The 23,394-nt window shown below is 44.5% G+C and overlaps 1 protein-coding gene across 1 annotated transcript in view; it reads left to right on the plus strand.

The window, feature by feature from the left end:
• Window positions 1-23,394, plus strand: part of SDK1 (sidekick cell adhesion molecule 1) — a 905,178-nt gene that overhangs the window by 745,391 nt on the left and 136,393 nt on the right. The window contains exons 21-22 of the mRNA XM_020281544.2: window positions 4,522-4,713; window positions 7,710-7,831. Of these exons, the coding sequence (XP_020137133.2) occupies window positions 4,522-4,713; window positions 7,710-7,831 (314 nt within the window). The remainder of the gene's footprint in view (window positions 1-4,521; window positions 4,714-7,709; window positions 7,832-23,394) is intronic.

Here is a 23,394-nt window from a genome sequence, read left to right on the forward strand (position 1 = left end):
CCTCCTCCTTCATTTCCTATTCATGTTGGTTTTCACATGGTTCTTATTTTCTTATCCCAACAATCACCAAACCTCTGCTTTGCAGAGATAGGATGTATCCAGAGGCGCATGGTATGCTCTGATCTTGGAAACTATAAACTGCCTCAAGCTGGAGGCTCACTTTTGCCCAACAGCGTTGTGCAGCCTCTGCTTTCCTGCAGTGCTGCTGGGGGTCACGGCAGCATCCTGGGTGCCCCAGGGCACAGCCCGGAACTGTGCTCCCACACAGAAGGGTTCCCACACGGAAGGGTTCCCACATGGAATGCCACTATTCTCTCCTGTTACGCAGCAGAACGGTACCAGACCCGTCACTGCTGATCAGTAAATGTCTGCAATGGCCTCACCAAGCACATCTCCCGTCCCCGATGGGAGCACTCAGTCCCATCACACAAGGGCACCTTGCAGCCAATGCCACCTCTAACCTTAACCTTTAAATAAAACAAATTTATGAATCTGGCTCTGCCTTCAAGAAGTTTATGTTTTGAAATACCCACATGAACCAATGTAATGACTCCAGGAACGGGGAAAGTCACTACCAAGATTTGACATCAAACCCCCAATCTGTTGTACATCTTATTAGCATAGAATTGCAAGTACTGAGCATGAAAAGTAAGAAAAACATCCTATTTATTTGACGTAGAAGTAATTAAAGGGAGGGGGAGCAGCAGGGGAGGGACATTAGAGATGGCGGGAAACTAATTAAGTTTGATATCACTTTAAACCATACAAAGGAAGGAAAAACCAACTAGTTGGGGGGTGGGTAGGGTTAGCTGGACCCCACAGGGACCAGGTCTGTGCCCGTGTTAGCACTGTGCTCACCCTCCTTCCAGAAGTGAGGCTGCCGTGAGGAGGCGGATAATTCATGTCTGCCCGGGGGCTTTTCAGACCCACAGTCTGTCCCCTTTTAGAGTCTAGCTGACCCCCGGTAGGCGGTTCTGACACAGAGGACTTCCCTTTTTATAGATACACACATTTAGCCCCTGCCCTGTCCTTTGTGAACACACTACACATGTCATTCTTGTTTTAAAGCGTAAAGCAAAATCTATAGGCATGATCATTTGAGTTAGGCCAGCATCTCAGGGCTAAGCGGTGGTTGCCAATACTTCCAATTTATGATCTTCTGTTGTCACCACCTAATAGAGCTTAATGAACTCATTTTCCTATTTTATTTACACAAATACCTGTAACTACAAGCAACAGCCTATTGTTTATTGTGGAACTTGACCTGGTCTGGAAGCTCTGGTCTTCTGAGTCGGGTTTAGCCGGGTGCTGCCCTCTGCCGAGGCCTGGGTTTGGAGGTGACCATGCGGTCCATGCAGAAAGGCCTAGGTCAGAGCTTCAGGGAGACTCTCAGGGTGGCCACATGGTTGCCCTTTCACTATGTCTGGCCTGTGCCTTTTTCCATTGCTACTCACTCTCACAGATGTACCTCATGTCACCAGAAACTGCGGTGGGTGCCCACAGCCCTGCCTTCAGCAGCTCTGCAGAGGAGAAGGTCCTACAAGAGGTGAGATCAGACGGTCATTATCTCATTAGCCGGGCGTCACCCCATCACCTTCCAGGGGCACCTGCTGTCAGTGGCGCTCCCCCGGCCCTAGGTGCTCTGCCCTGACAGTCGGCACCCCCCAAATAGACATGGATTTCTAGTGCGACACACTGGCAGCACCACAAAGCTCTATTTCGTGCTGAAGGTAGAGTATTTTATCAACTACAGCAAAAGAAAAGCTGTGTTTGTGGGCAGAACTGGCCTCTAAAAACCAATTTCAGAAAATGTTGATGTGGCACCACCATCCTTTCAAAGACCTCTGCTAACGCAGCCCACTGCTCTCAGTTCGGCTGCTGGGAGCGGACGATAGCCTAATCACTGGCCCTCTGCACTGCGCCACGTTTCGGCCCCGTCGGACAAGAACGGGGCTTCCTCAGCCTGGCCAAAGTGGGCGCCCCCCTCCACGCCCCCTTTTACATTCAGGGCCTGGAATGAGAGCGACGCTGGAGCGGGGGCGGACGCACACCCGCCGGGTAAATTGCCCATTGCGCTCTCATTGTAAATTTCAGGATCTTCCACTCTCCCTCTGTAAACTCTGATTTATGAGGGCCAGGATGCAGACAGACAGTTTGTGATTGGATGTACTGCTCTCTTGTAGGGAATTTACTTCAGATCAACAGAAAATTATTTCTGAAGCTCCTCCGGTCGTTAGTCTCAGTTAGGCAGCCGCGGGGAGCAGGTGGGATGCCAGGCTGGGGGCGCCCCGGCTCCTGGCTCTGGGCGCCTCTCTTTTTTCTCCTCTCATACACGGCACCAGATGAGACATCCGCTGGCCAGACCTTCTGGAGTCCACCACACACAGCCCCCAAATCTGTGCATGAGTCGGGGGGCATCTTGACCCGCCACATGCCATGGTGCTGCCCATCTGTGTGCTCGCAGGCGTCACTGGCTGTCCCGTGTCACGAGTGCTGGGATAGTGCTGGCTCTCAGCTGCTGTTTTGCTTGTAGATCAGCCTCTTTGGTTGTCAGTTGGTTTGTGTTTGTAGCCCTAACACTTTGAGCATATTGTGTTGTCAATTTTAGTGTTAAATACCAATAAATCCCAGCAATACTGAGCTTACTGAAGGTGCTGGAATCTCCTGGACTCACCTCCAGGCTGACATGATGAATAAGATGCTGTGTTTGAGCAAATTTTGATGAAAATTCAACAAATAAAATTTTCTGGTAGACAATGCTGTAACATTAAACAAAGACTCTTCTTACATTATGTTCACAGCAGATCCTGGGTTTCAAATTATTTAGAGATCCATTAGGCATAACCTGCCTAGGCCAGGGTGGTTTTCAAGTTCACTCATCACATCAGAAGGAGGTGGAGAAGGAGGCTCTCTGGGAGGCCAGGGATTGCAGCATCCAGGCAGAGCCTGAGCCCTGGAGCCGGACTGTTTGAAGTTCTAGCAAGTTCACGAAGCTCTCTCTGTGCCTTGGTTTCCTCCTTTGTAAAATAGGAATAACAATGGCGCCAAGTTCCTTGGTGTGTAGTGAGGATTAAATGAATTAATGAGGGGCTAGATAGGGTGGGAAGATGAGGTGAGGCATAGGGAGATTTGAGGGTCTGAAGTTAGAGGCCAGATGGGGAGAAGGCAGCGGTGCGTGGAGGCAAAAGAGGAGCAGCTGGGAGCCCTTGGCGAAGCCACAGGGAGGGCTGCTTAGTGATCCGCACAGGCCTGGCCAAGACCCAGAGCCCAGGAGAGCTGCAGCCACTCGGTGACTCAGTTAAAGAAGCTGGGGGAGCTCTGCTGGGCCCCCCTCTGGTTGCTCTTAATCCGTTGCTGTCCCTGCTTGTGCCCCCCAGCATGGGGTCACCGGCGCTGGTGCACAGAAGCTGCTGGGCTCATGAGGCTGTCGGACAGAGGACAGGGAGCGGCTTCCGACATCAATTTTTTTTTTGAAATAGTAAAGGCCCGAGACGCTGTCCTTTAAATTCTTGTTTACCTGCAAGTGCAACTTCCTAACTTTATTTATTACTTTCATCAGAATGAGAAGGAAGTTTAAGATGTGTCCTAGTGCTTCAGCATCCCTGAGTTTATTGACTGAAAAGAAGGAAGAGCAAGCGTTTTCAGCGGTTTTCCTTTGCCTCTGGACCCGCGAGCTCTCTCCATCACCATCTCCCTCTTTAAAAGACACTTTTAAGTGTTCTCTAATCACATAAACTCCTCTCCAAGGGAGTTGATTCAGGAGCAAGTTGAGTCTTTTTTCTCAAAATCCCAAATCACGACGGAACCCGAGGTTGAATAAATTGCAATCACGAGGCCCCGCTAGACTGAACAGAGTACAGGAGAAATCAGATTTGCTGGGAAAACAGGATATTCAAAAAGGGGAGGGGCAGAGCTCGAAGCAAAACTCATGCACTCAGGTAAAAAGAAACTTTTCCAGGCAAAGCACTTTGCAAAATGGAAGAGTGGTCCATCAATCATTGCATAAAGGAAAAAGTAGAAGTGTTCCCACAAATTAGTTGCAACCCAAGAGCAAGCCACTGATTTAGGGTACTGTATAATGAAAATATCAGCTTATGAAAATGGAAATATTGGTAAAATGCACCCATAATTCAACAAAAGAAGGTTGCATCAAGCACAGCAGGCTGGCAGTCATCATCCTTCTGTAGTCATTGCACCGGGTGCTGATGTTCCCAGAACATCTGACAGGCCTGTCCTGGTGAAGCTCACCTGGCTGGGAAAGGCAGGCCGCTGCGGCAGGTGAAGGGGCAACAGAGATTGCGAGGGGGGTAGCATGCGTGAATCTGAACAGAATACAAAACTTTGAATAAAGTATATACAGAGGGAGGGGCCAGGCCCGAGCGGGGCTACAGGCTAACTCACCTCCAGCAGTCTAGCTGAGCTCTCCCTCATTCCAAATCTGCAAAGATAGTGATATGGCATCTAGCCTCAGCCCTTGACTTTCAGGAGACTTGAGTCAGCTCTTGTATTGTCACTTTCTAGGCTACCAGATTTCCTGGGAGGTATATGGCAAGAACGACTCTCGTCTCACGCACACTCTGAACAGCACAACTCTTGAGTACAAAATCAGAGGCCTGTCGTCCCTCACCACCTACACCATTGACGTGGCCGCGGTGACTGCCATGGGGACTGGCCTGGTGACCTCCTCCACCATTTCTTCCGGAGTGCCCCCAGGTCAGTAGAATCAATGCGGGTTTCCTGCTATTGTCTTTCCTTAGTGATGTCTGACCCTAGAAGTTGATCGTAGCACTTTTGTGCAGAAGCTACTGAGTCTCTGGAAAAGGGGGTGCCAACCTCCTGCTGAGATGCTTGACGGTGAATATTGACCCAACTTCAGCCTTTTTTCCAGAGTATTCAATTGTGGCTTAACATTTCTCCTGTCACTGCCTGGATTAGTAGAAGTATGCTTATGGGAAGAGAGAGATTTGTATTCCACCAAGTGTGAGTGTGGTCTCAAGTGCCCTGAGACTGAACTAGCACCGAGGAAAGTATTAATATGAAACTTAAGACTAGAAAGCATAAAACTTTATTCACTTAACAAAACAGTAAAAGTTTGGGTTTATTTTCAGAAAAAGAATAGGAGACGGTGGGAAGAATAAAAGGTAAAGAGATAGAGGGAGAGAAAAAGGTCTCCGTTGGGAGTGAGGAGAGCCCTGTGGTGTGGGCATGAGCCGTAGCTGTGATCACGTGTTTTTGAAATTCAGATTATCTTCCTAAGTAAATGCTCAGCACACTCATTTCAGCTTTAGAAAATTGCTACTCAGCTCTTTCTCTCCAATTTTAAAGTTTATGTTCAAAAGTTAAGGTGTTTTTCCACAGAATTCTCAAAGAGATGTGGCTGTGAGAAAATACCACAGGGCTATCCGTTCTGTTCTTTAATGAATATCTCTTGCCATTGAAAATATGTCAGTTTTCCTTATTGTGGTCTTTTGAGAAAAGCTTCACTGCCTCCCTTGTAAGGGCTCAAAGGATCCCTGTGAAACAAGCGTTTACCCTCTAGCTGCTCCACATGCAGGTCAGTTTTCATGCCCTAATGATTTGGGGGGAGGGTAGCATGCATGAATCTGAACAGAATATAAAACTTTGAATAAAGTATATACAGTAAAAAAAAAAAAAGTCCCTGCAGGAAAGCACACGTTCACTATGCTTACCTCCCGCAGTCCAGGGAGAGGCAGGACGTGTTCTGCTAATCCCCCCACTGCCCGGCAGAGCCTGTGCCTGTCTGTCCACTCGCAGCCCATGGCCATTGCCCTCCCTTGGAGGCAGGGGACCTGGCACTGCCTCGCGCTTCAGAGCCACAGACCACCGGGCCCCACCACGAGTGTCTGCTTTGTGGATCTGGGGTGCAGCTTACACATTTACCTTTGGAACTTGTTCCCAGGGGCGCCTGCTGCTCAGTGACTGTACCATGAAACTCTTGCTCTCGGGCATTTCAGTATTTTTAAAAAATACATTCACAAAATAAAATAAATAAAATAACAATCAAATATATTCTTTTTAAAGAAAGAAGTCTTTGACTTACAGGAAGATTCATTTTCTTCATTTATTTTACACAAATATCCAGTTCCTATAACACATGTTTGAAGTATTTAAAGCCAGTTCCCTAAGCACACATTTAAAATATTACTAATAGTTCCAACACAGTAGGGATTATGAAGGCATGCTCTTTAATCTGTTAAAAGTGGCTGCAGATACCGACTGAGGGTAACACTGGAAACAGACCTGTGTGTGAGGGACCAGGTTTTCCGGCGATGGCTTGGACACTGCAATCTAGGACAAGGGAACAGGCCAACTGATCTACCAAAGGCCTCTGGGATCCACACTGCACCTGGCCCTGCAGAGTGGAGGATTAGAGGGAAAACCGAGGCCTGCGTAATTGGATAAAGCCCTGGGAGCCAAGGTGCAGCAAGGCCATGGAGTTGCTGTTGCTTCATTTGCCGGACAGATCACCTGTGGCTGGAGAGTGAGCCCAGGACCTGCCCACGCATTCTAAGTACTGGCGGAAGCAATACCATATGGTGGTGATCACTTTGGGGGGCACTGAATTCTATTTGCTGTACTTGAAGTTTATATCCATTAATGACTGGAGAACCATCCAAAAAGTCCAGAGAGCTGAGAAATATATGGAAAAGAGTCACTTATCCTTTGATTTAAACATTTTCTTCTTCAAATTCATTAAACAAGATGTGGAAAGGACCCTTGAGGTCCTAGAGACCCTGCCTGTGCCAACACTGAATTGATCCCTAAAGTAGTTCTAGTGTCCCTGTGCTTGGGTTTTAAATACCCCAAACAATGGCAAGTTAGGAAATCATTCCTCAGAAATAGTACAGTCTGAAAGCTGTACTTGCATTGCATTTCGTTTTTTAAATCTCATTTTTTCTCATTATATTCCTCTAGGGTATTTGTATTGCATGATAATAAAAAGCTCTTACTCTGAACTCAGTGTTACACTTTAGTGGGAGGAGCTTTTTGGAGGGCAGCCCCTACCAAAGGGTCTTTTGTCTGCGGGTGGGCTTAAGCCAGAGCCTCCCTCAGAGGATGGGGGTTTATTCAGAAGCACCTTCTACCTTGTTGAGTTGCTGGAGCAACTGAATACAAGCAGAGTGGGAAGAGTTTTGCACTTTTACCTGAATTTGGTTGTCTTGGAAACCAGACCAGGAAGGCTGAGGCTCAAGACCTGAACACTCACCCAGACCCTGCTGCCTAGAAGCAAAACTGGTCCTGTACATTCTTCCGTCCACTCTTCAAGGTGGACGGTGATGGAGAAAGGGAGCGCGGCCGTTCCGTTCTTGGCATTGGCTCAGGAGCCAGGAGGAATTGTATCCTTCATCCTTGCTTCATTCGACAAGTGTCTATTAATTGCCTACTGTGTACAGTGATGACTAAGACTTGATCCCGCCCTATGAGTTTATCCTCTAGGATAAACCCGACTCGTGATGTCCCCAATGCCACCTCAGACGCATGGAGCCATGGGTGGCTGTTAAAGTGGAAGCCGTGCTGCAGTGATGCTCCTGGGGGAAGCTGTGTTGCTTCTCACCTTCGCGGCTGTGAAAACAAATCCTCATTTGGAATAGGGTCATTTTGAAACTGTTTACTTGCGGACATGTTTGATACCTTTTCTAAGTTGTGACAGAATTTAAATCTACCTTTCATCTCTCATTCATGTCCAGACCTCCCTGGCGCCCCGTCTAATCTGGTCATTTCCAACATCAGCCCTCGCTCAGCCACTCTTCAGTTCCGGCCAGGCTACGACGGGAAGACGTCCATCTCCAGATGGGTCGTCGAGGGGCAGGTACGTGTCTCATCGGGCTGGGTGCTGGCGTTTGGCAGAGTCATGTTGGGACCTGTACTTGGGGGACCGAGCGACGCCTCTGCAGAAGGCCTGGTCAACAGCTGGCGTGGCCGGGGGTGGTCAGGGAGGTGGTCGTCCCTGGAGGAGGAGAGCCAGAGCCTAGAGATGACCTGGATGCTCGGGCAGGACGTGGACAGACGAGGGAAAAGCAGACGCCCTCCTAGGCGAAAGGAGGGGTCGTAAGGGTGAAAATTCAAGTCATGGTTCAGAGTGGGCACCCAGCATTTGGTAGCATAGTTGACTGAGTTTTTTCAAATGTTTTATTTATTTATTTTATTACTATTAAAAATTGTTTTTAGAAATAGGGCCTTCCTCTGTCACCTAGGCTAGACTGTAGTGGCACAATCATAGCTCACTGTAACCTCGAACAAACTCTTGGGCACAAATGATCCTCCCATCTCAGCCTCTTGAATAGCTGTGGCTACAAGTGCACACCACTGACAAAGTTTCTGTTGTAAAGGAGAAAAGTTCTCTTTTGGGAGGAAGGACCCCGCTGTGGGGAAAGGACATGGAGTTACAATTGAGGGGCAGCAGGAGGCAGGTGGCCGAATGAAGGGCCTGCAGCCCAGAGGGCAGGGAGTGACCCTGGAGAGGGCCAGCGGCACAGCACACAGGACCCAAGAGAGGAGACCACAGACAAGAGCGCCTGACCCTGGGTGTGACAGCAGGGCAGGGCTGTAGCTGGCGTTGATGAGAGCTACACAACCCACAAGTTCCATGTTCTAATAAAAGCAGGAGAAAAAAGACAAAGAGCCAAATTATGAGGAGTAGTAAAGTTCCAAAATAGTTATTGTCTGTAGTAAAATCGTAGTGATTTTCATGATTGTACTTGTCCTATATTGTAAGACAATTCACTCCTGGAAATTGAGCATAAATTTGGGAACCAATTCTATATACATCTTCAAAAGTTTCACTAAGCAGACATTTCTGGAAATCTACGTCAGGCCCTGCAGGTGTGAGCCATCCATGTGGGACTGATCCAGAAATGAAGCAGGAATGATTATTCACTTAGGAAATGTAGCAGCATGTTCCTACCTCACATCAAATTAAGAAAATGAACCCCAGTGAATGAAGACTAAAATGATAAAAGCAAACTTTACAACACTTTGGAGGAAATACAGGAGTTGAATCATGGTATCTCATGAAAACCAATTTTAGAATCTTAAAGTCCGTCAGGAGAAGGAGCTGGGCCAGGACTGTGAGGACTGCAAGAGCACCTGGTGTGGCCTTTGGCATGTCATTGTGCCATGAAGCTGGGCACCACCAAGACCGAGGTGGCAGCGCTCACTGCAAACTCAGAAAACTTGCGATTAGGCTGGGTGAGGGCCCGGAAACAGAAATGCCAACGTCGTCATCATGGCTCAACACACTAGAGCTTTCTTCTGTGCTTCCGGAGCAGGCTGAAAGAGGGTCACACTACTTTTGCCCACTGTTCTGCTGAGGTCCTGATGGGCACAAGACCCCCGTGTAACTGCAGGATGGGCTGGGGACTGATGTGCTTTAGTTTGCCCAAGAAGAAATGACAGGCTGGACACAGCACAGTTTGCCACGGCATATTGGCTTTATGCCTCTGTCCCACGATCTATCTATTTGTATTTTTAATATGTAAAGTTGTAAACATACCTAAAAGGCAAGAGAATAATATAATGAATTTCCATATAACCATCACCCAGATTCAACAATTCTCAAGGTTTTGCGACATCCATCAATCCCCCCCTTTTACTGTAGATTGTGACGTGTATTTCAGACCACATGTCATTTCCACCACGTATTTCACAGGCCTATCTGAAATAGACATACATGCACCAGTACAGGGGGATTTCATAAGCATATGTTGAGCAAAAGAACCCAGACTCCTAGTTTGAGCATATACTGTATGATCCATTTATATAAAGTTCTAAAACAGGAAACCCTAATCTGGTGTTACCACTGACTGACGGACTGGGTGGATATGGCCGGGGAGGATTCTGGAATGCCAGAAATGCTGTTTCTTCATCTGCATCCAGGTTGTGGGGTTGTGTACATGCTCATTTTGTGCATATGCGTGTGGTTTGTAAACTTGCCTGTGTGTCTTACTTCAGTGAAAACTTTATATTAAGAAGACAGGATTCCACTGTGCAGACACCTCATTTGCCTCGCCCTGATCCTGGCCCACAAATCTTGCATTTATTTAAAATTTTGAGATTTTGCTCATCAGGGATTTTTCTTTACATTAGTTTACAATTAAAGATATTGTGTTAGAAATATTAAAAAACAAAATACATTACATTAAAGTATAGATATTTTCTCTCATAATTATAATGCATTGTCACCCCTGGTAAAATTAATAAAAAATTCTTAATACCATCCAATAATCAGTCCACATCCAAATTTTTCCAAATTTTCCAAAAACATCTTTTTACTATGGTTCTAATTCAAACAGTAGCCAGACAAGATTCACATTTTTTTAGTATATTTTTTATTTTAGCGTATTATGGGGATACAAGTGTTAAAGTTACTTATATTGCCCATGCCCCCCTCCCCCCTCGAGTAAGAGCTTCAAGTATGTCCATCCCCCAAACGTTGCACATCTTACTCGTTGTGGTTGTATATACCCCTCCCCTCCTCCCCCCTCCCACCTTCCCAACACCCAATAAATGTTATTTCTATATGTCCACTTAGGTGTTGATCCCTTAATACCAATTTTCTGGTGAGTACATGTGGTGCTGGTTTTTCCATTCTTGAGATACTTCACTTAGTAAAATGGGTTCCAGCTCTATCCAGGAATATACAAGAGGTGCTATCTCACCATTGTTTCTTAAAGCTGAATAGTATTCCATGGTATACATATACCACATTTTATGAATCCACTCATGAATTGATGGGCACTTGGGTTGTTTCCACAGCTTTGCAATTGTGAACTGTGCTGCTATAAACATTTGAGTGCAGGTGTCTTTTTCATAAAGTGACTTTTGATCTTTTGGGTAGATGCCCAGTAGTGGAATTGCTGGATCAAATGGTAGATCTACTTGTATCGCTTTGAGGTATCTCCATATTGCTTTCCACAGAGGTTGGACTAGTTTGCAGTCCCACCAGCAGTGTAGGATTGTTCCTCTCTCTCCGCATCCATGCCAGCATTTGTTCTTTGGGGAGTTTTTGATAAAGACCATTCTCACTGGAGTTAATTGACATCTCATTGTGGTTTTGATTTGCATTTCCCTGATGATTGGAGATGTTGAACATTTTTTCCTATGTTTGTTGGCCATTATTCTGTCTTCTTTTGAGAAATTTCTGTTCATGTCCTTTGCCCATTTTTTGATAGGGTTGTTTGATTTTTTTCTTGCTGATTTTCCTGAGTTCTAAATAGATTCTAATTATCAGCCCTTTATCAGAAGTGTAGCATGCAAAATTTTTCTCCCATTCTGTGGGTTGTCTGTTTGCTCTCTTGACAGTTTCTTTGGCTGTACAGAAGCTTTTTAATTTCATTAGGTCCCATTTGTTTATTTTTGTTGCTGTTGTGATTGCCTTTGGGGTCTTCTTCATAAATTCTTTGCCTAGGCCAATGTCTAGAAGAGTATTTCCAACATTTTCCTCTAGAATTCTAATAGTTTCACACCTGAGGTTCAAGTCTGTTACCCAGCGTGAGTTGATTTATGCATTTTGTTATTGTATCTTTTAAATCTTTTAAAAATATTTTTAAATGGCTTTATTTAGGTATAATTGACATATAATAAACTGCATATATTTAAAGTGCACAGTCTGATAAGTTTTGACTTAGCTGTACCTATGCATGCACCTGAGAAATCACCATGACCTGGACAATGAGCACAACTATCACCCCCAAAAGTGCCCTCACACCCCTTGGCATCCCTCCCCACAAGCCCTCCCCATCCCCGGGCACACCTCTCTGGTTTCTGTTGCTATAGATTAAATCTCTCTTAATCTAAAGGAGTGACCTGTCACCCCTCCCCTTTCCCCATGCCATTACCTTGTGGACAAAACCCAGTCACCTGTCCCGTGGAGCATCGCATTGTAGATGTACCTGTTCACTTTTCCATGGTGTCACCTGATTGGTCACTCTTTCCGCACGTGTTCTGTAAACTGGAAGATCATTGCAAAGGCTCCATTAGCTTTCATTTCCACCTCTTCCCTCCCTCCCTCTGTCCCTCCCTCCCTCCCCCCTCCCTCCCTCTCTCCTTCCCTCCTTCCTTTCCTTCCCTCCCTCCTTTCCTTCTCTCCCTCCCTCCCTCCCCCCTCCCTCCTTCCTTCTTTCCCTCCTTCCCTCCCTCCCTCTCTCCTTCCCTCCTTCCTTTCCTTCCCTCCCTCCCTCCTTTCCTTCTCTCCCTTCCTTCCTCCCTCCCTTCCTTCCCTCCCTCCCTTCCTCCTTTCCTTCCTCCCTTCCTTCCGGGTGCTTCCCAGGTGGTGCTGCCCACACTCACGGTACACTTGCAGTTGCTGCACTCAGGGATGCTGACTTGAACAGCAGGTTGTCACAGCCTGATCCCTGCATTCTCAATTCCCCCATCAGCTTTTTATCTAACAGTCTCATCCATCCATGATCTCTGCCTGAATTAATATTTTTTTTTATGATATTCAAACCGGTAATTCTGTCAGTCTTTCCTCATTTGGTAGCTGGAACTCAGAAATGGAGCTCTCATCCTTCAGACTGTTTAGTTACCCTAAAATACAGGAAGGCAGAATAAATGTTTAATTCTTTTCCTTAATTGCCAATTTTCAGGGTGAGAGATTAGTCCCCTAGTTACTTCCAATGTTAGACAGAGTTTTCTTTCTTTCTTTTCTTGTCCTGCTCTTTCCTGAGTATCATTATGAAGGCATAGGTTTTTATATATTCAGTGTGTTTCGATCACCTATAGTCATTACTATTTTTGAACCTAAAATTGACTTATCTTTGGCCTGTGCAACCTTTCATGTTCTGGACCTTTTGGCATAAGGAATAAGGACACAAGTCTTTGCTGATGTCTTTGCTTTATGATATGGCAGAATGTCCTAGGATCATGTTGTGCCTTCCTGCCCCAAGCTCAGATGGAGCCGTTCCTACAGGGCTTTGGTTTCATTTAGTGTCAAGTGGTGTTTACAAACCTTACTGGGCACTGAGCCGGGTGGGCGCTCACTGTTACCAGCTGCTCATTGCTTCTAAACCTTTCCGGTGGACAGAGAAAGGAAATATGTGTTTTTTTCTGAAACATCCTGAGTACATGCTGATATTTCCAATTCAAATGTAAGATTACTAACCTTGAATTTATATTTTATGTATTTTTCTCTTCCATTAACATTTTGCTTTTTAGAAATCCTGACATAATTGTTTTCTTTATCCTACTGATGTACTGAGTTTTAAAATTGTAATTTCAGTGGTATGGCTAGAAATAAGATTAATGAATGAAATTTAAGTGTTTGTCCTTAGAATATATTACATCGTGGATGTGTAGTCAAAGTACCAAGTCCTAAAGTTACATAATTCTTCCCTCTGTGATTATGTCACCAACTTGGTACAGAGTTAAGTTCATTCATTTCAGGATTTTTGTTTTATTTTGTTCTTTGGCTTCAATTTTTAGAAATGATTTTCTTTTAGAATCATTTTACTTTAATAAAGTTATTGGAACATTTTAAATTTATTTTTGAGTATGTAACTCATTGACATGATCTGAAAGTCAAAACCAAAATAAAGTTATATGCAGAGAATTTTTTGTTCTTCTTTGTCCCCTCTGCCCTGCTGTGCCTCTCTCCCCATGGATAACCATATTTATTTGGTTTATGGTTTATTCTTTTTTTACAACATGAGCAAATATGCACATTTGCATCCCCCTTCCTTACACAGAACCTTGCTGCCTTCACCCGTCCACACGCCCCGCAGACCCAGGTGCGTCTGCGTGTGGAGAGCCTCCTTGCTCTCACACTTGCACAGGTCTCCTTGGTGTGCATGAGCCAGGTTTGTTTGCTTGGCCAGTCCTCTACTGATGAATGTTCGGGATGGTGTATTAGTTTTATATCGCTGCCATGACAAATAACCAAAACCTTAGTGGCTCACGATTCTGTAGGTCAGAATTCCAGCATCGGTCTCACGGGCTCAAATCCAGGAGTCCTCAAGGCAGCGTCTGCCTCTTCTGGAGGCTTTGAGGAGGAACTTGCTTCCAAGCTCATCCAAGTCATTGGCAGAATTCAATTCCTTGTGGTTGTAGGGCTGAGGTCCCATTTCCATGCTGGCTCTCAGCTGTAGTCATTCCCAGCTTCTAGAGCAGGGGTCCTCAAACTTTTTAAACAGGGGGCCAGTTCACTGTCCCTCGGACCATTGGAGGGCCAGACTATAGTTTAAGAAAAACTATGAACAAATTCCTATGCACACTGCACATATCTTATTTTGAAGTAAAAAAAAACAAACGGGCAAAAACACCCGCATGTGGCCCTCGGGCCGTAGTTTGAGGACACCTGTTCTAGAGGCTACCACGGTCTGTGGCTGAGGCCCCTTCCTCCATCTTCAGAGTCAGCCACACCTGGTCGAGTCCTTCCCAGGTTTCAGCTTTCTCCTCCTGCCAGCTCATCTCTCTGGCCCTCTCTCCTGCCTGTTTTCTAATTTTGAGGATTCCTGTGATTACTTTGGACCCACCTGAATAATCTCCTTATTTTAAGGCTCTTCGCCTTAATCACATCTGTAAAAGTCTATCCTGCCACATAAAGTAACATACTCACAGGTTCCAGGAATAGAGTGTGAATAGCTTTGGGTAGGAGCCACTCTTCTGCCTAAAGGCTGGTTTTTTCCAGCCTTTTACATAACCATTTTGTATTTTTGCTACTGTGTTTTGGGAGTAGATTGCTAGCAGTGAGATTTCTGGAAGTTAATGAACATAAAAACTTTCTAGACATTGCCAAATCCCTCTTCTGGAGGTTGTAACATTTTGCATTCCCATTAGCAATATGTATATATTTTTTGCCATGCAAACAAAAAAAATTGAAGTCCATTTTATCAATCTTTTCTTGCATGCCTTTGGATTTCGAATCATAGGTAGATAGGTTTTTCTCACTTTCTGGTTATAAAGGAATTCACCCAATTTTCTGCTACCACTTTTATGGTTTCATTTTTACATTTAGAACTCCATCCATTTGGAACTTGTCCTTATATATGGAGTGAGGTATGAATCCACTTTTATCATTTTGCAAATAGCTATGTAATTGTCCCAGTGTCATTTATTAAAAAGTCCACTTTTTTTTCTCTTCCTAATTTGTAACATTAAATTCTCATATCCACTTGGGTCCTTTTCTAAATTTCTTATTCCATTCTATTGTCTGGTTATTCGTGCACTAATTCCACATTGTTTAATTATAGAGGCTTTAGAATATCTTTTAATATCGGGTAAGGTCTCTCTCACCCCCACCAATACACACACACACACACACACACAGCTTGACCTTTTTAGGATTTTCCTGGCTACTCTTGTTGATATCTTATGATGTTGAATCTTTCTATCCAGGATGAGATACATCTTTCCATTTGTTTAAATTTACTTTTGTCAGTTACTTTCTTCTTGGCAAAAGCACTAGGCTATCTCTGCCAGCCATTACCCTGCTCTCAGAAAGGCAGGCAAAGTGAGGGCAATCGTTGTGCCTCAAAAGTTGCAATCCTACAAGTATGGGCTTTGGGCCAGATGGACCTGGGTGCCCCTTTTTAGCAGCCCTGTTTCCTAGCTCTGTGATCCTGGACTTATTTCTTCACTTCTATGTTGGGCTTAAGTTCGTCATCTGTATAATGGGGTCAGTAGTACTATCTTCAAGGACTGCAGTGAGGATTAATTAATGTATGCATATTTTAAATTGTATTTTCTGACGTTGTTGCTGGCATACAGGAATGTGGTTGACTGTTTTCTTTTTTTAGTGACAGGGTCTAGCCCTGTTGCCTGCACTAGAGTGCAATGGCATTATCATAGCTCACTGCAACCTCCAATTCCCGGGTTCAAGCGATTCTCCCACCTCATCCTCCGGAGTATCTGGAGGATTACAGGTACTCGCCACCACATCCAGCTAATCGTCTTCTTCTTCTTCTTCTTTTTTTTTTTTTTTTTTTTGGAAAGACAGCATATTGCTGTGTTGCCCAGGCTGGTCTTGAACTTGTGGCCCTCAGGTCATCCTCCTGTCTTGGCCTCCCAGAGTGCTGGGATTACAGGCATGAGCCACCGCACCTGGCCCACAATTGGTTTTTGAGTATTTTTATTTATTTAATAAACTCTCTGTGTTCTAAGTGCTTTCATAAATATTAACATGCTCACTCCTCACAATGACTCTCTGGCTGCTGTTATTACCCTGTTTTACAGATAAGAAGTAAGGGATGAGGTTACTTGCCTGGAGGCACACAGCTGAGCCCCAGCAGTCTGCGGCTGCCCAGCCTGGTGTGTTGGTGTTATAGCCAAAAACTTTGGGAATTCTCTTTTTAGTTTGTTAGTTCTACTATCATTTTCTATAAAGGATCTACATTATCTGTTAACAGTAATAGCTTTGTTGCTTCCTTTGAGAGCTTTTTATCCTTTCTTTCTCCTTTTTGTATCATTTTATTTTTTTATTTTATAATCTTACTGGGAGGGCTAGAACCTCCTGTGTTGTGTTGAATTGGAGCAGTGATAGCAGCCAATGTTTGTTTTATTACTAACTTTAAAAAATTCTTTTAAGGTTTTATCATCAAGTATGACATTTACAACATTTGTAGTGGGCTATATATATATAGCTAGCCTGTGTTGGGATGAGATGATTCTTTTCTAATCCTGGTTCTAGGAGTTGTCTTTTTGTTTTTGTTTGATATTTTTTTCTTTAGAAATAATCATAAATAAATTTAATCAATTTTTAAACCATTGAGTCATAGATATGATTTTTCTACTTACATATGTGGGTAAGATGATTCTAATTTTTCACCATTCTGGTGTTCCTGAGACAAACACAATTTGATCATGGTGTTTATTTTGTTTGGTTTTATTTGGGGTTAAGATTTCATATATGAACTTGGCTTTTTCTGGTTGTTGGTTTGACTTGATTTTTAAGATCAACCATTTATTTTCTCACCAATTTTCATAAGCAAAGAGTTGATTGCACTTGGCGTTTCTTAGACCTCAGGCAGAGGTGAGAGGCAGGGCTGCTGCCTGGCCTTGTTGGCACAGTCCAGGAACTCTTGGGCATCTTCCTGAAGTGCTCAGACCTTCTCAGTCCTGGCTGCACATTGTAAGTAGGGAGATTTTTAAACACATGGATGCCCAGACCCCACCTGAAGTCAGTTTATCAGAATCTCTGGGGTAAGGTCTGGGACATTGCTGTTTGTTTAACTTGGAAGGGGACAAAGTAGATTGTCTGCCATCTCTGTTGTGGGTCCACCTCAGCCAGCTGGCCTCTCCCAGTGGCTCTTCCCCTGATGTGTCGAGGTGGCCGTGCCCCTTCCCCTGACCTGCACTGGGTCACACGCCCCCAGTCTGTCTGGGGTGCTCAGAGCAGTGGCTCCACAGTGCAGAGCCCACAAGCTGACCAAGTCCCCTCTCCGTGTGTGCGTCTCCTGGGCTGCTTTACTCTCAGGCTACCTCAAGTTAGCTGCAAATTCATTTAAAATTTTACCTGGAGTTTTCAATTGCCCTGAAGCTAAATCTTTACCTTTCATTTTGAAAGTACTTTAGAAACTATAGGAAAGTTTTAAGAATCCTACAGAGAACTGCCATTCACCCAAAGGCCCCATCCAAGTCTTGCCAGTTGTCCCCAAATGTCCTCAGTAGCTAAAGGGTCCAATCCAGGACACAGGTTGCATCCAGTTGTCACATCTTCCTGATCTTCTCCAAGCCCAGTCCTTCTTGGACTCTTGTGACCTCGACAGTTTTGAAGATTCCAGGCCAGTCAGTTCTTAAAATACCTCTCCATTTGGATTTCCCAGAAGTTTCTTCATGGTTAGTCCTAGATTATACATTTTTGGTCAGAATTCGGGGAAGTGGTGCTGAGTTCTTCTCGCTGCACCTTGTTGGGTTTGATCTGGTGTTGATGTGCCCCGTTGTTGGTGGAGATAATTTTGCTCCCATGAAGATGGTGTCTGCCAGGCTTCTCCATTCCAAAGTTATTCTCCCCCCTTTGCAGTTAATATTAATAAGTATTTGTGGGGATATACTTTGAGATTATAGAAAAGTCTCATTTCCCTTTCCACTTTCATCCACTAGTTTTGTCATGTACTGGTATTTCTTGCCTGGATTAATCAGTACAATCATGGCACCAGTGATTTCTTTTTTTTTTTTTTTTTTTTTGAGACAGAGTCTCGCTTTGTTGCCTAGGCTAGAATGAGTGCAGTGATTTCTTAATATGATCATTTCTTCTACATTTATGTGTTGGCCTTTTACTGTAAGAGAGAGCCTTCTCTTCCCATTTATTTATTCATTTCTTTATATCAGTGTGGACTCATGACTTCCTATTTTATTTCACAGATTTTAACCCATTGTTGTAAAAACTTGTTTTGCTGCTCAAATGTGCCAGCCCTGCATTTGCCAAGGGGGAGGCCCTTCCATTTGGCTTCTGTGTTCTTTTGACATCTCCACATAGTTCTTTGAGCACTTCCTTACTTGATGGCACAAAATGTTTTCAGCTCATCTTGTTCTTTCTCTCTTCTTTTGCAGCCATTTCTCCAAGGAACCTCTGGTCATTTAAGTGGAGAGTGGTATTTAGAGACCAAGATCTTAGCAGTAGGTGCTCATTCCAACTTGGGTGTCACTGTTCCTGGGTCATCTCAGTGCACAAGAGATAGGAAATACACATAAGCTCATGTGTCTACAGCTGGGTCAGCTTCAGTAGTGATCCACATATTCTGGACAGCATTATTTCTCACCCTCACCTCTAAATGCAACTCAAATCCATCAGTTTATTTGAGCTGCCCCTCTCCACGTTATGCTAGTTCTTCTTTGGCTCTCAGGAGCCTTAGTATTTTACTTATTTGTTTAATTTCCCTGTATGTGGCCCATCTCTTGACCAGAGTGGGCTGCCACCCTTCTTGGACACATTCTTTGTAAAGGCCCTGACCCTGCCTTGGTCGCCCTCACACCCTGCCCCAGGAGGGAAGGGCAAAGACTCCCCTTAAATTTTTCACATGTAAACTGAAGTTATCAAGGTATAAAGTTAGTCATTATCTCTACTTTCCTTCCACAGTTCAGAATTTTAAAATTGCTAAATTCTAATCAAGTCAGACGTGTTATATGTCCAGTATTTCAGTTCTATCTTGCTTTTGTTTATGCGTGAAGGCAGCGATCATTGTCGGTATCTAGCCTCACAGTGTATGCTTCCTTAGGTTTGACCACGTTTGCCATTTTCTTTGATCGTGATTCTTTCCTGCATTCTTCCTCCAGGTTCAATTTCCTTTTCCTTCAAGTGTATCTGTTAGTTGTTCTCTAGGTGCAGGTTTGTGAATGGCAAGTTCTCCCATGGTCAGCGCTGGTTGATCTGGAAATATCTTTATTTCAAAGCTATTCTCGGAATGATAGTTTAATATTCTAATTATAGTAGTTATTGCTGTAAAGTTTGAAGATAACATCCCATTTTCTTTTTGTGTCTATTGTTGATTTTGAAGCTTGCTTCCTGACTAGTTTTTATTTCTTTGTGGATAATCTAGTGTTTTAAGATCTCTTGTCTTTTGTGTTCAGGGTTTTACTGCACCTCAGGTTGGGGCGAGGGTGGGGAGCTCTTTCTAAATCCCGCTCAGGATTTATTGAACATTTCGAACCTGAGAATTCGTGTCTCCTAGAAAATTCCCTGTCATGATGGTTTTCAATATAGCCGCTCTTCTCTGTCTGTTCTTTCCTTCTGGAATTCAAATTAGACATGGGAACTCAGTTCGCATTCTATCCTCCACGTCCCCAAGCATCTGCTTCATGTTTTCATTCCTAAGTAATTTCTTCAGATCTAGCTTCCAATAAATTAATTCTCTGTTGACCTGTGTTTAATTAGCTTTTTAGTCTATTCGTTGAGTTTTAAATTTATTTCAGTGGCATATTTTTTCATTGTAAGCAGCTCTATTAGTTACGTCTTTAAATCTGCCACTTTTTAAAATAAACAGTGGCTTATTCTGTACTCATGCTTTCAATTTATTCTTTTATGTCCTCTGTGTCTTTTTAACAATTTTTGTGTATTTATTTTTCAGTCTCTGTCCTTAATCACTTTGACATACTAGTGTTTAAATCTCTGCCAGGTACTTTATAATCATATTTTATATTTTCTTTCTCTAGGAATCCCAAACCAAAAAGAGGGCAGGCCTACGATTATGAGTTTTTCAGATTGTTTTTTTTTCTTTCCTCTCCCTGCTCCGACCCAGGAGCTCAGGCAGGGGGAGGGAGGCAAGCTGAGCCCTGTGCTTGTGCGTGGGTGTGAGCTGGTGCCTCTTTCACTGAGGTGCAGCCTTCTTGGTCTCAGTCTTGTTTGGAGAGTGTGAGGGAGTTAGATCCTCCTCATGCCTCCACTGGGCGAATGCCCCAGGTGCCACCTCTGAGGCACTAACCCCCACTCCTTTGGTTACTGTGAGCAGTCCCACCCAGAGCAGCTGCAGGGTCACTGCCCACTTATGTGTGGCCCCTGGACACTCACCTTGCTGCTTTGTGTACTCAGTTGTGCATTTCAGAAGATGATGTCTGTCATGCTCTATCAGCATGTCTCCAGCTTTTGGAGTGAGAGACTTTTTAGATGATTTAGTCTGCCACATTGCCAGAACTGGAAGCCCCTTAGAAGTATTCTTTCTGAGATATTTAAAGTTAGCTTCACAAGTCGACACATTCTGGTAGTGGTGCAGATGGTCTAAATTTCAAAATCAAAAGATCATCTGTTTTTCCTAAAGCTCATTACCTGAACCATTTGTGTTTCAATATTCCTAGAGAGGAAATGTTAATCTGTAAAAAGACACTTAGTTCCAAACATGAGAAGGTAAGGATTATAGACTTATCTCTGGGCTCTTAATGGCAAGAGGAGCAGTAGAAGATAAGTTATTGAGCATTTCACCCCTCAGTGTTGGGACCCTGAGCCGGTGCTGTGGCAGAGAGGAGCACGCACGCGGCTGTCACGTGGCTTTTCCTATTGGATCTTTGTGCCCCATACAAGAGATTGCTTCTCTCTTCAAACACCCAGATTGAATGCACCAGCACCCTGCTACCTTGGTTTTATGTTGTACTAATTCATTCTCTCTTGGTTGAACGAGCTGATCTGGTTTTCAATAATATACTAAATTATCCCAAGACAATCTCACAATCTGACATGGCCGAGGTTAGAATTAATAACCATTTGTTGGCCAAACCAATCCTACTTTTATTTGAGACCTATTCCTCCTAACCTGGAAGGCACGTTATAGCAGGGTGTGTCTTTAACAGGAGTGGATGGCCAGCTCTTTCAATGCTTCAACGGCACTTTCCCTGCTGGGCTGGTGTAGATAAAGTCCAATGTTTGTTCCCTTTTCCACAGACTTAAGCAGAATATACTCTGGCCCACCCACATTGTCATCTGATGCCTTGTGGCTCCATCCAGGGAGAAAACAACTCTGCAGCCCTTGCCACCATTCTCAGCACAGGACTCTGGCCACTCTATCTTTCTTTCAAGGCGCTTGGTCCTGCCTCACTCCACATACCGCCTCCCAGGCCTTCATCACATTCCCTGGATAATCCTCTGACTTACCCCCCCAGGAAAGATGCCACTGACGTGTGGTGCTCGTAATGAACCAGTGATGTGAAAACAAACAGCACAGGCTATGAGATTGGAGGACTAGGCCTTGGATCTCAGCTTTGCCACTTCCTAGCTATGCGGCTTCAGGCAAGTCACTTAGCTTAGGTTCTTTAGCCATAAGATGTGAATAGTAATACCTGTGAATAGTAATACCTGTCCCGCAGGGTCACTGAGAGAATTAGAACATGTGTTATGTTTATTTCTCTAAGATATTCATGCTTCTGCTTTTTGCCGGGCTTGAGGTACTTCACAGACTAATCTCCTCTGAGAAAACTGCCACGGCCTCAGGGCAGCCTGGGCTGTCCCCAGCTTCCTTGGTCCTATCCATGTTCCGTTGCCCTCTGGGAAGCCTGACTTTGGTTCACCCCAGCTCCTTCTCTGACATTGTGTCCCTGCGCTCCTTGGTCCAGGCAGGCTCCATAGGTATCCACAAAGCCCCACTTTCTGCAAGTCCAACAATGGGGCCCTTGAGGCTGTAACTAGTATACATGAAGCCTTCTGGAACGTTCCACCACTAATCCATTTTGAATGGGATGCAAGACAAACCCAGGCTTTCTCTGCTGTAGGGAGACGCCAGGGTTCTCTCTCCCCACCTCTCATTCCGGAAGCGGTTGTTGACACCTATTCTGTGCCTCGCGCTGGCTGTAGTTTGGTGAGGAGCAGGACTTAGGGGTGTGTGGTCCAGATGAGAGGTCTGTCATTCAGCAATTCATCCCAAGAAAACCAGGGAGATGGTTTAAGAGAGGTTTGCTCAGGTGCCAAGAGAACGCTGAGGAAAGAGTAGCTGAACCCGTGGGTGGTCGTGGAGCATCCGTGAAGGAAGTGACACTGAGACAGGTCTGGAGGCTCGGGGAACATGAGCCCAGGCAGATAGTAGCAGAGCAGCCTTCCGAAGGCCGAGATTGAAGGGCTCCTGCCCAAACACTTGTCTTCCCTTTCATCCACTTTTCAATTATACTTTCTTTGCAGAGAAGCTTCCTTTAAATTCTAACCATTTTTTAAAGTGCACCAAGAAGGTTTTATTATTTAGAGTTACCTCCAGTGAATTATAGAATGAAAGATCCTAATCATTGGAGGAGCCTGTTGAAAGGCCCTGTAATAAGTTGATGCTCAGATGTAGGTTAAAAAAAAAAAAGCAGCAGCTTTTATAGGTGTTTCTGGTTCAGTAATGCTTTGCTTAATTAGTAACCTTTGACTGTAGAGTGAGCAAAACATCTCTTCCCACATTTTTATGGCATACCATAAACGGGGAGAATGCAAATGTTACGTGTTTTCATTTGCCACTCCTGGTGCCTGCTCGGTTACCTCTGTAAACCCCTGCCGTTCGCAGCCGTTTGCTGTGCTCTAATAGCCAAAATAACATCTCGTCTCCTCAAAAGGCTGCTTTGAGCAGAGTTTTCTATAATGAAGATGCTAGTGGTAACACTCTGGGTACAGCTAAAACAGTTTCATTCTGAAAATGGAAAGCAAAAAAAAAAAAAAAAAGCCACTTAGTGCTTATTTGTGCATAATAGTAGCCATTTTCTTAGAAGAAACTGTTGCAGAGAATGTTATGGGCTAATAAAATAAAGCTCAAGTCTGTTTAGTGCTGGTCTCTCGGTAACTAAAGAGTAGTGGAGATGGAGCAGGCGGGTGCCCAGGAGCCCCCAGGTAGGACACTCACTGACGGTGAGGTGGCCCGGCATGTTGACAGCGATGTCATTAGGAATGACGCATTCCTTGGTGAAGTCAGGGCGCAGGTAACATTGTCTATCTCCTAAGTGCACTGGGTGCTGGGACTGCATCTCGGCTGACGGATGAAGGCCACAGGC

This window comes from Microcebus murinus, chromosome 19 (assembly GCF_040939455.1).
Source record: "Microcebus murinus isolate Inina chromosome 19, M.murinus_Inina_mat1.0, whole genome shotgun sequence".
Taxonomy (NCBI): Eukaryota; Metazoa; Chordata; class Mammalia; order Primates; family Cheirogaleidae; genus Microcebus; species Microcebus murinus.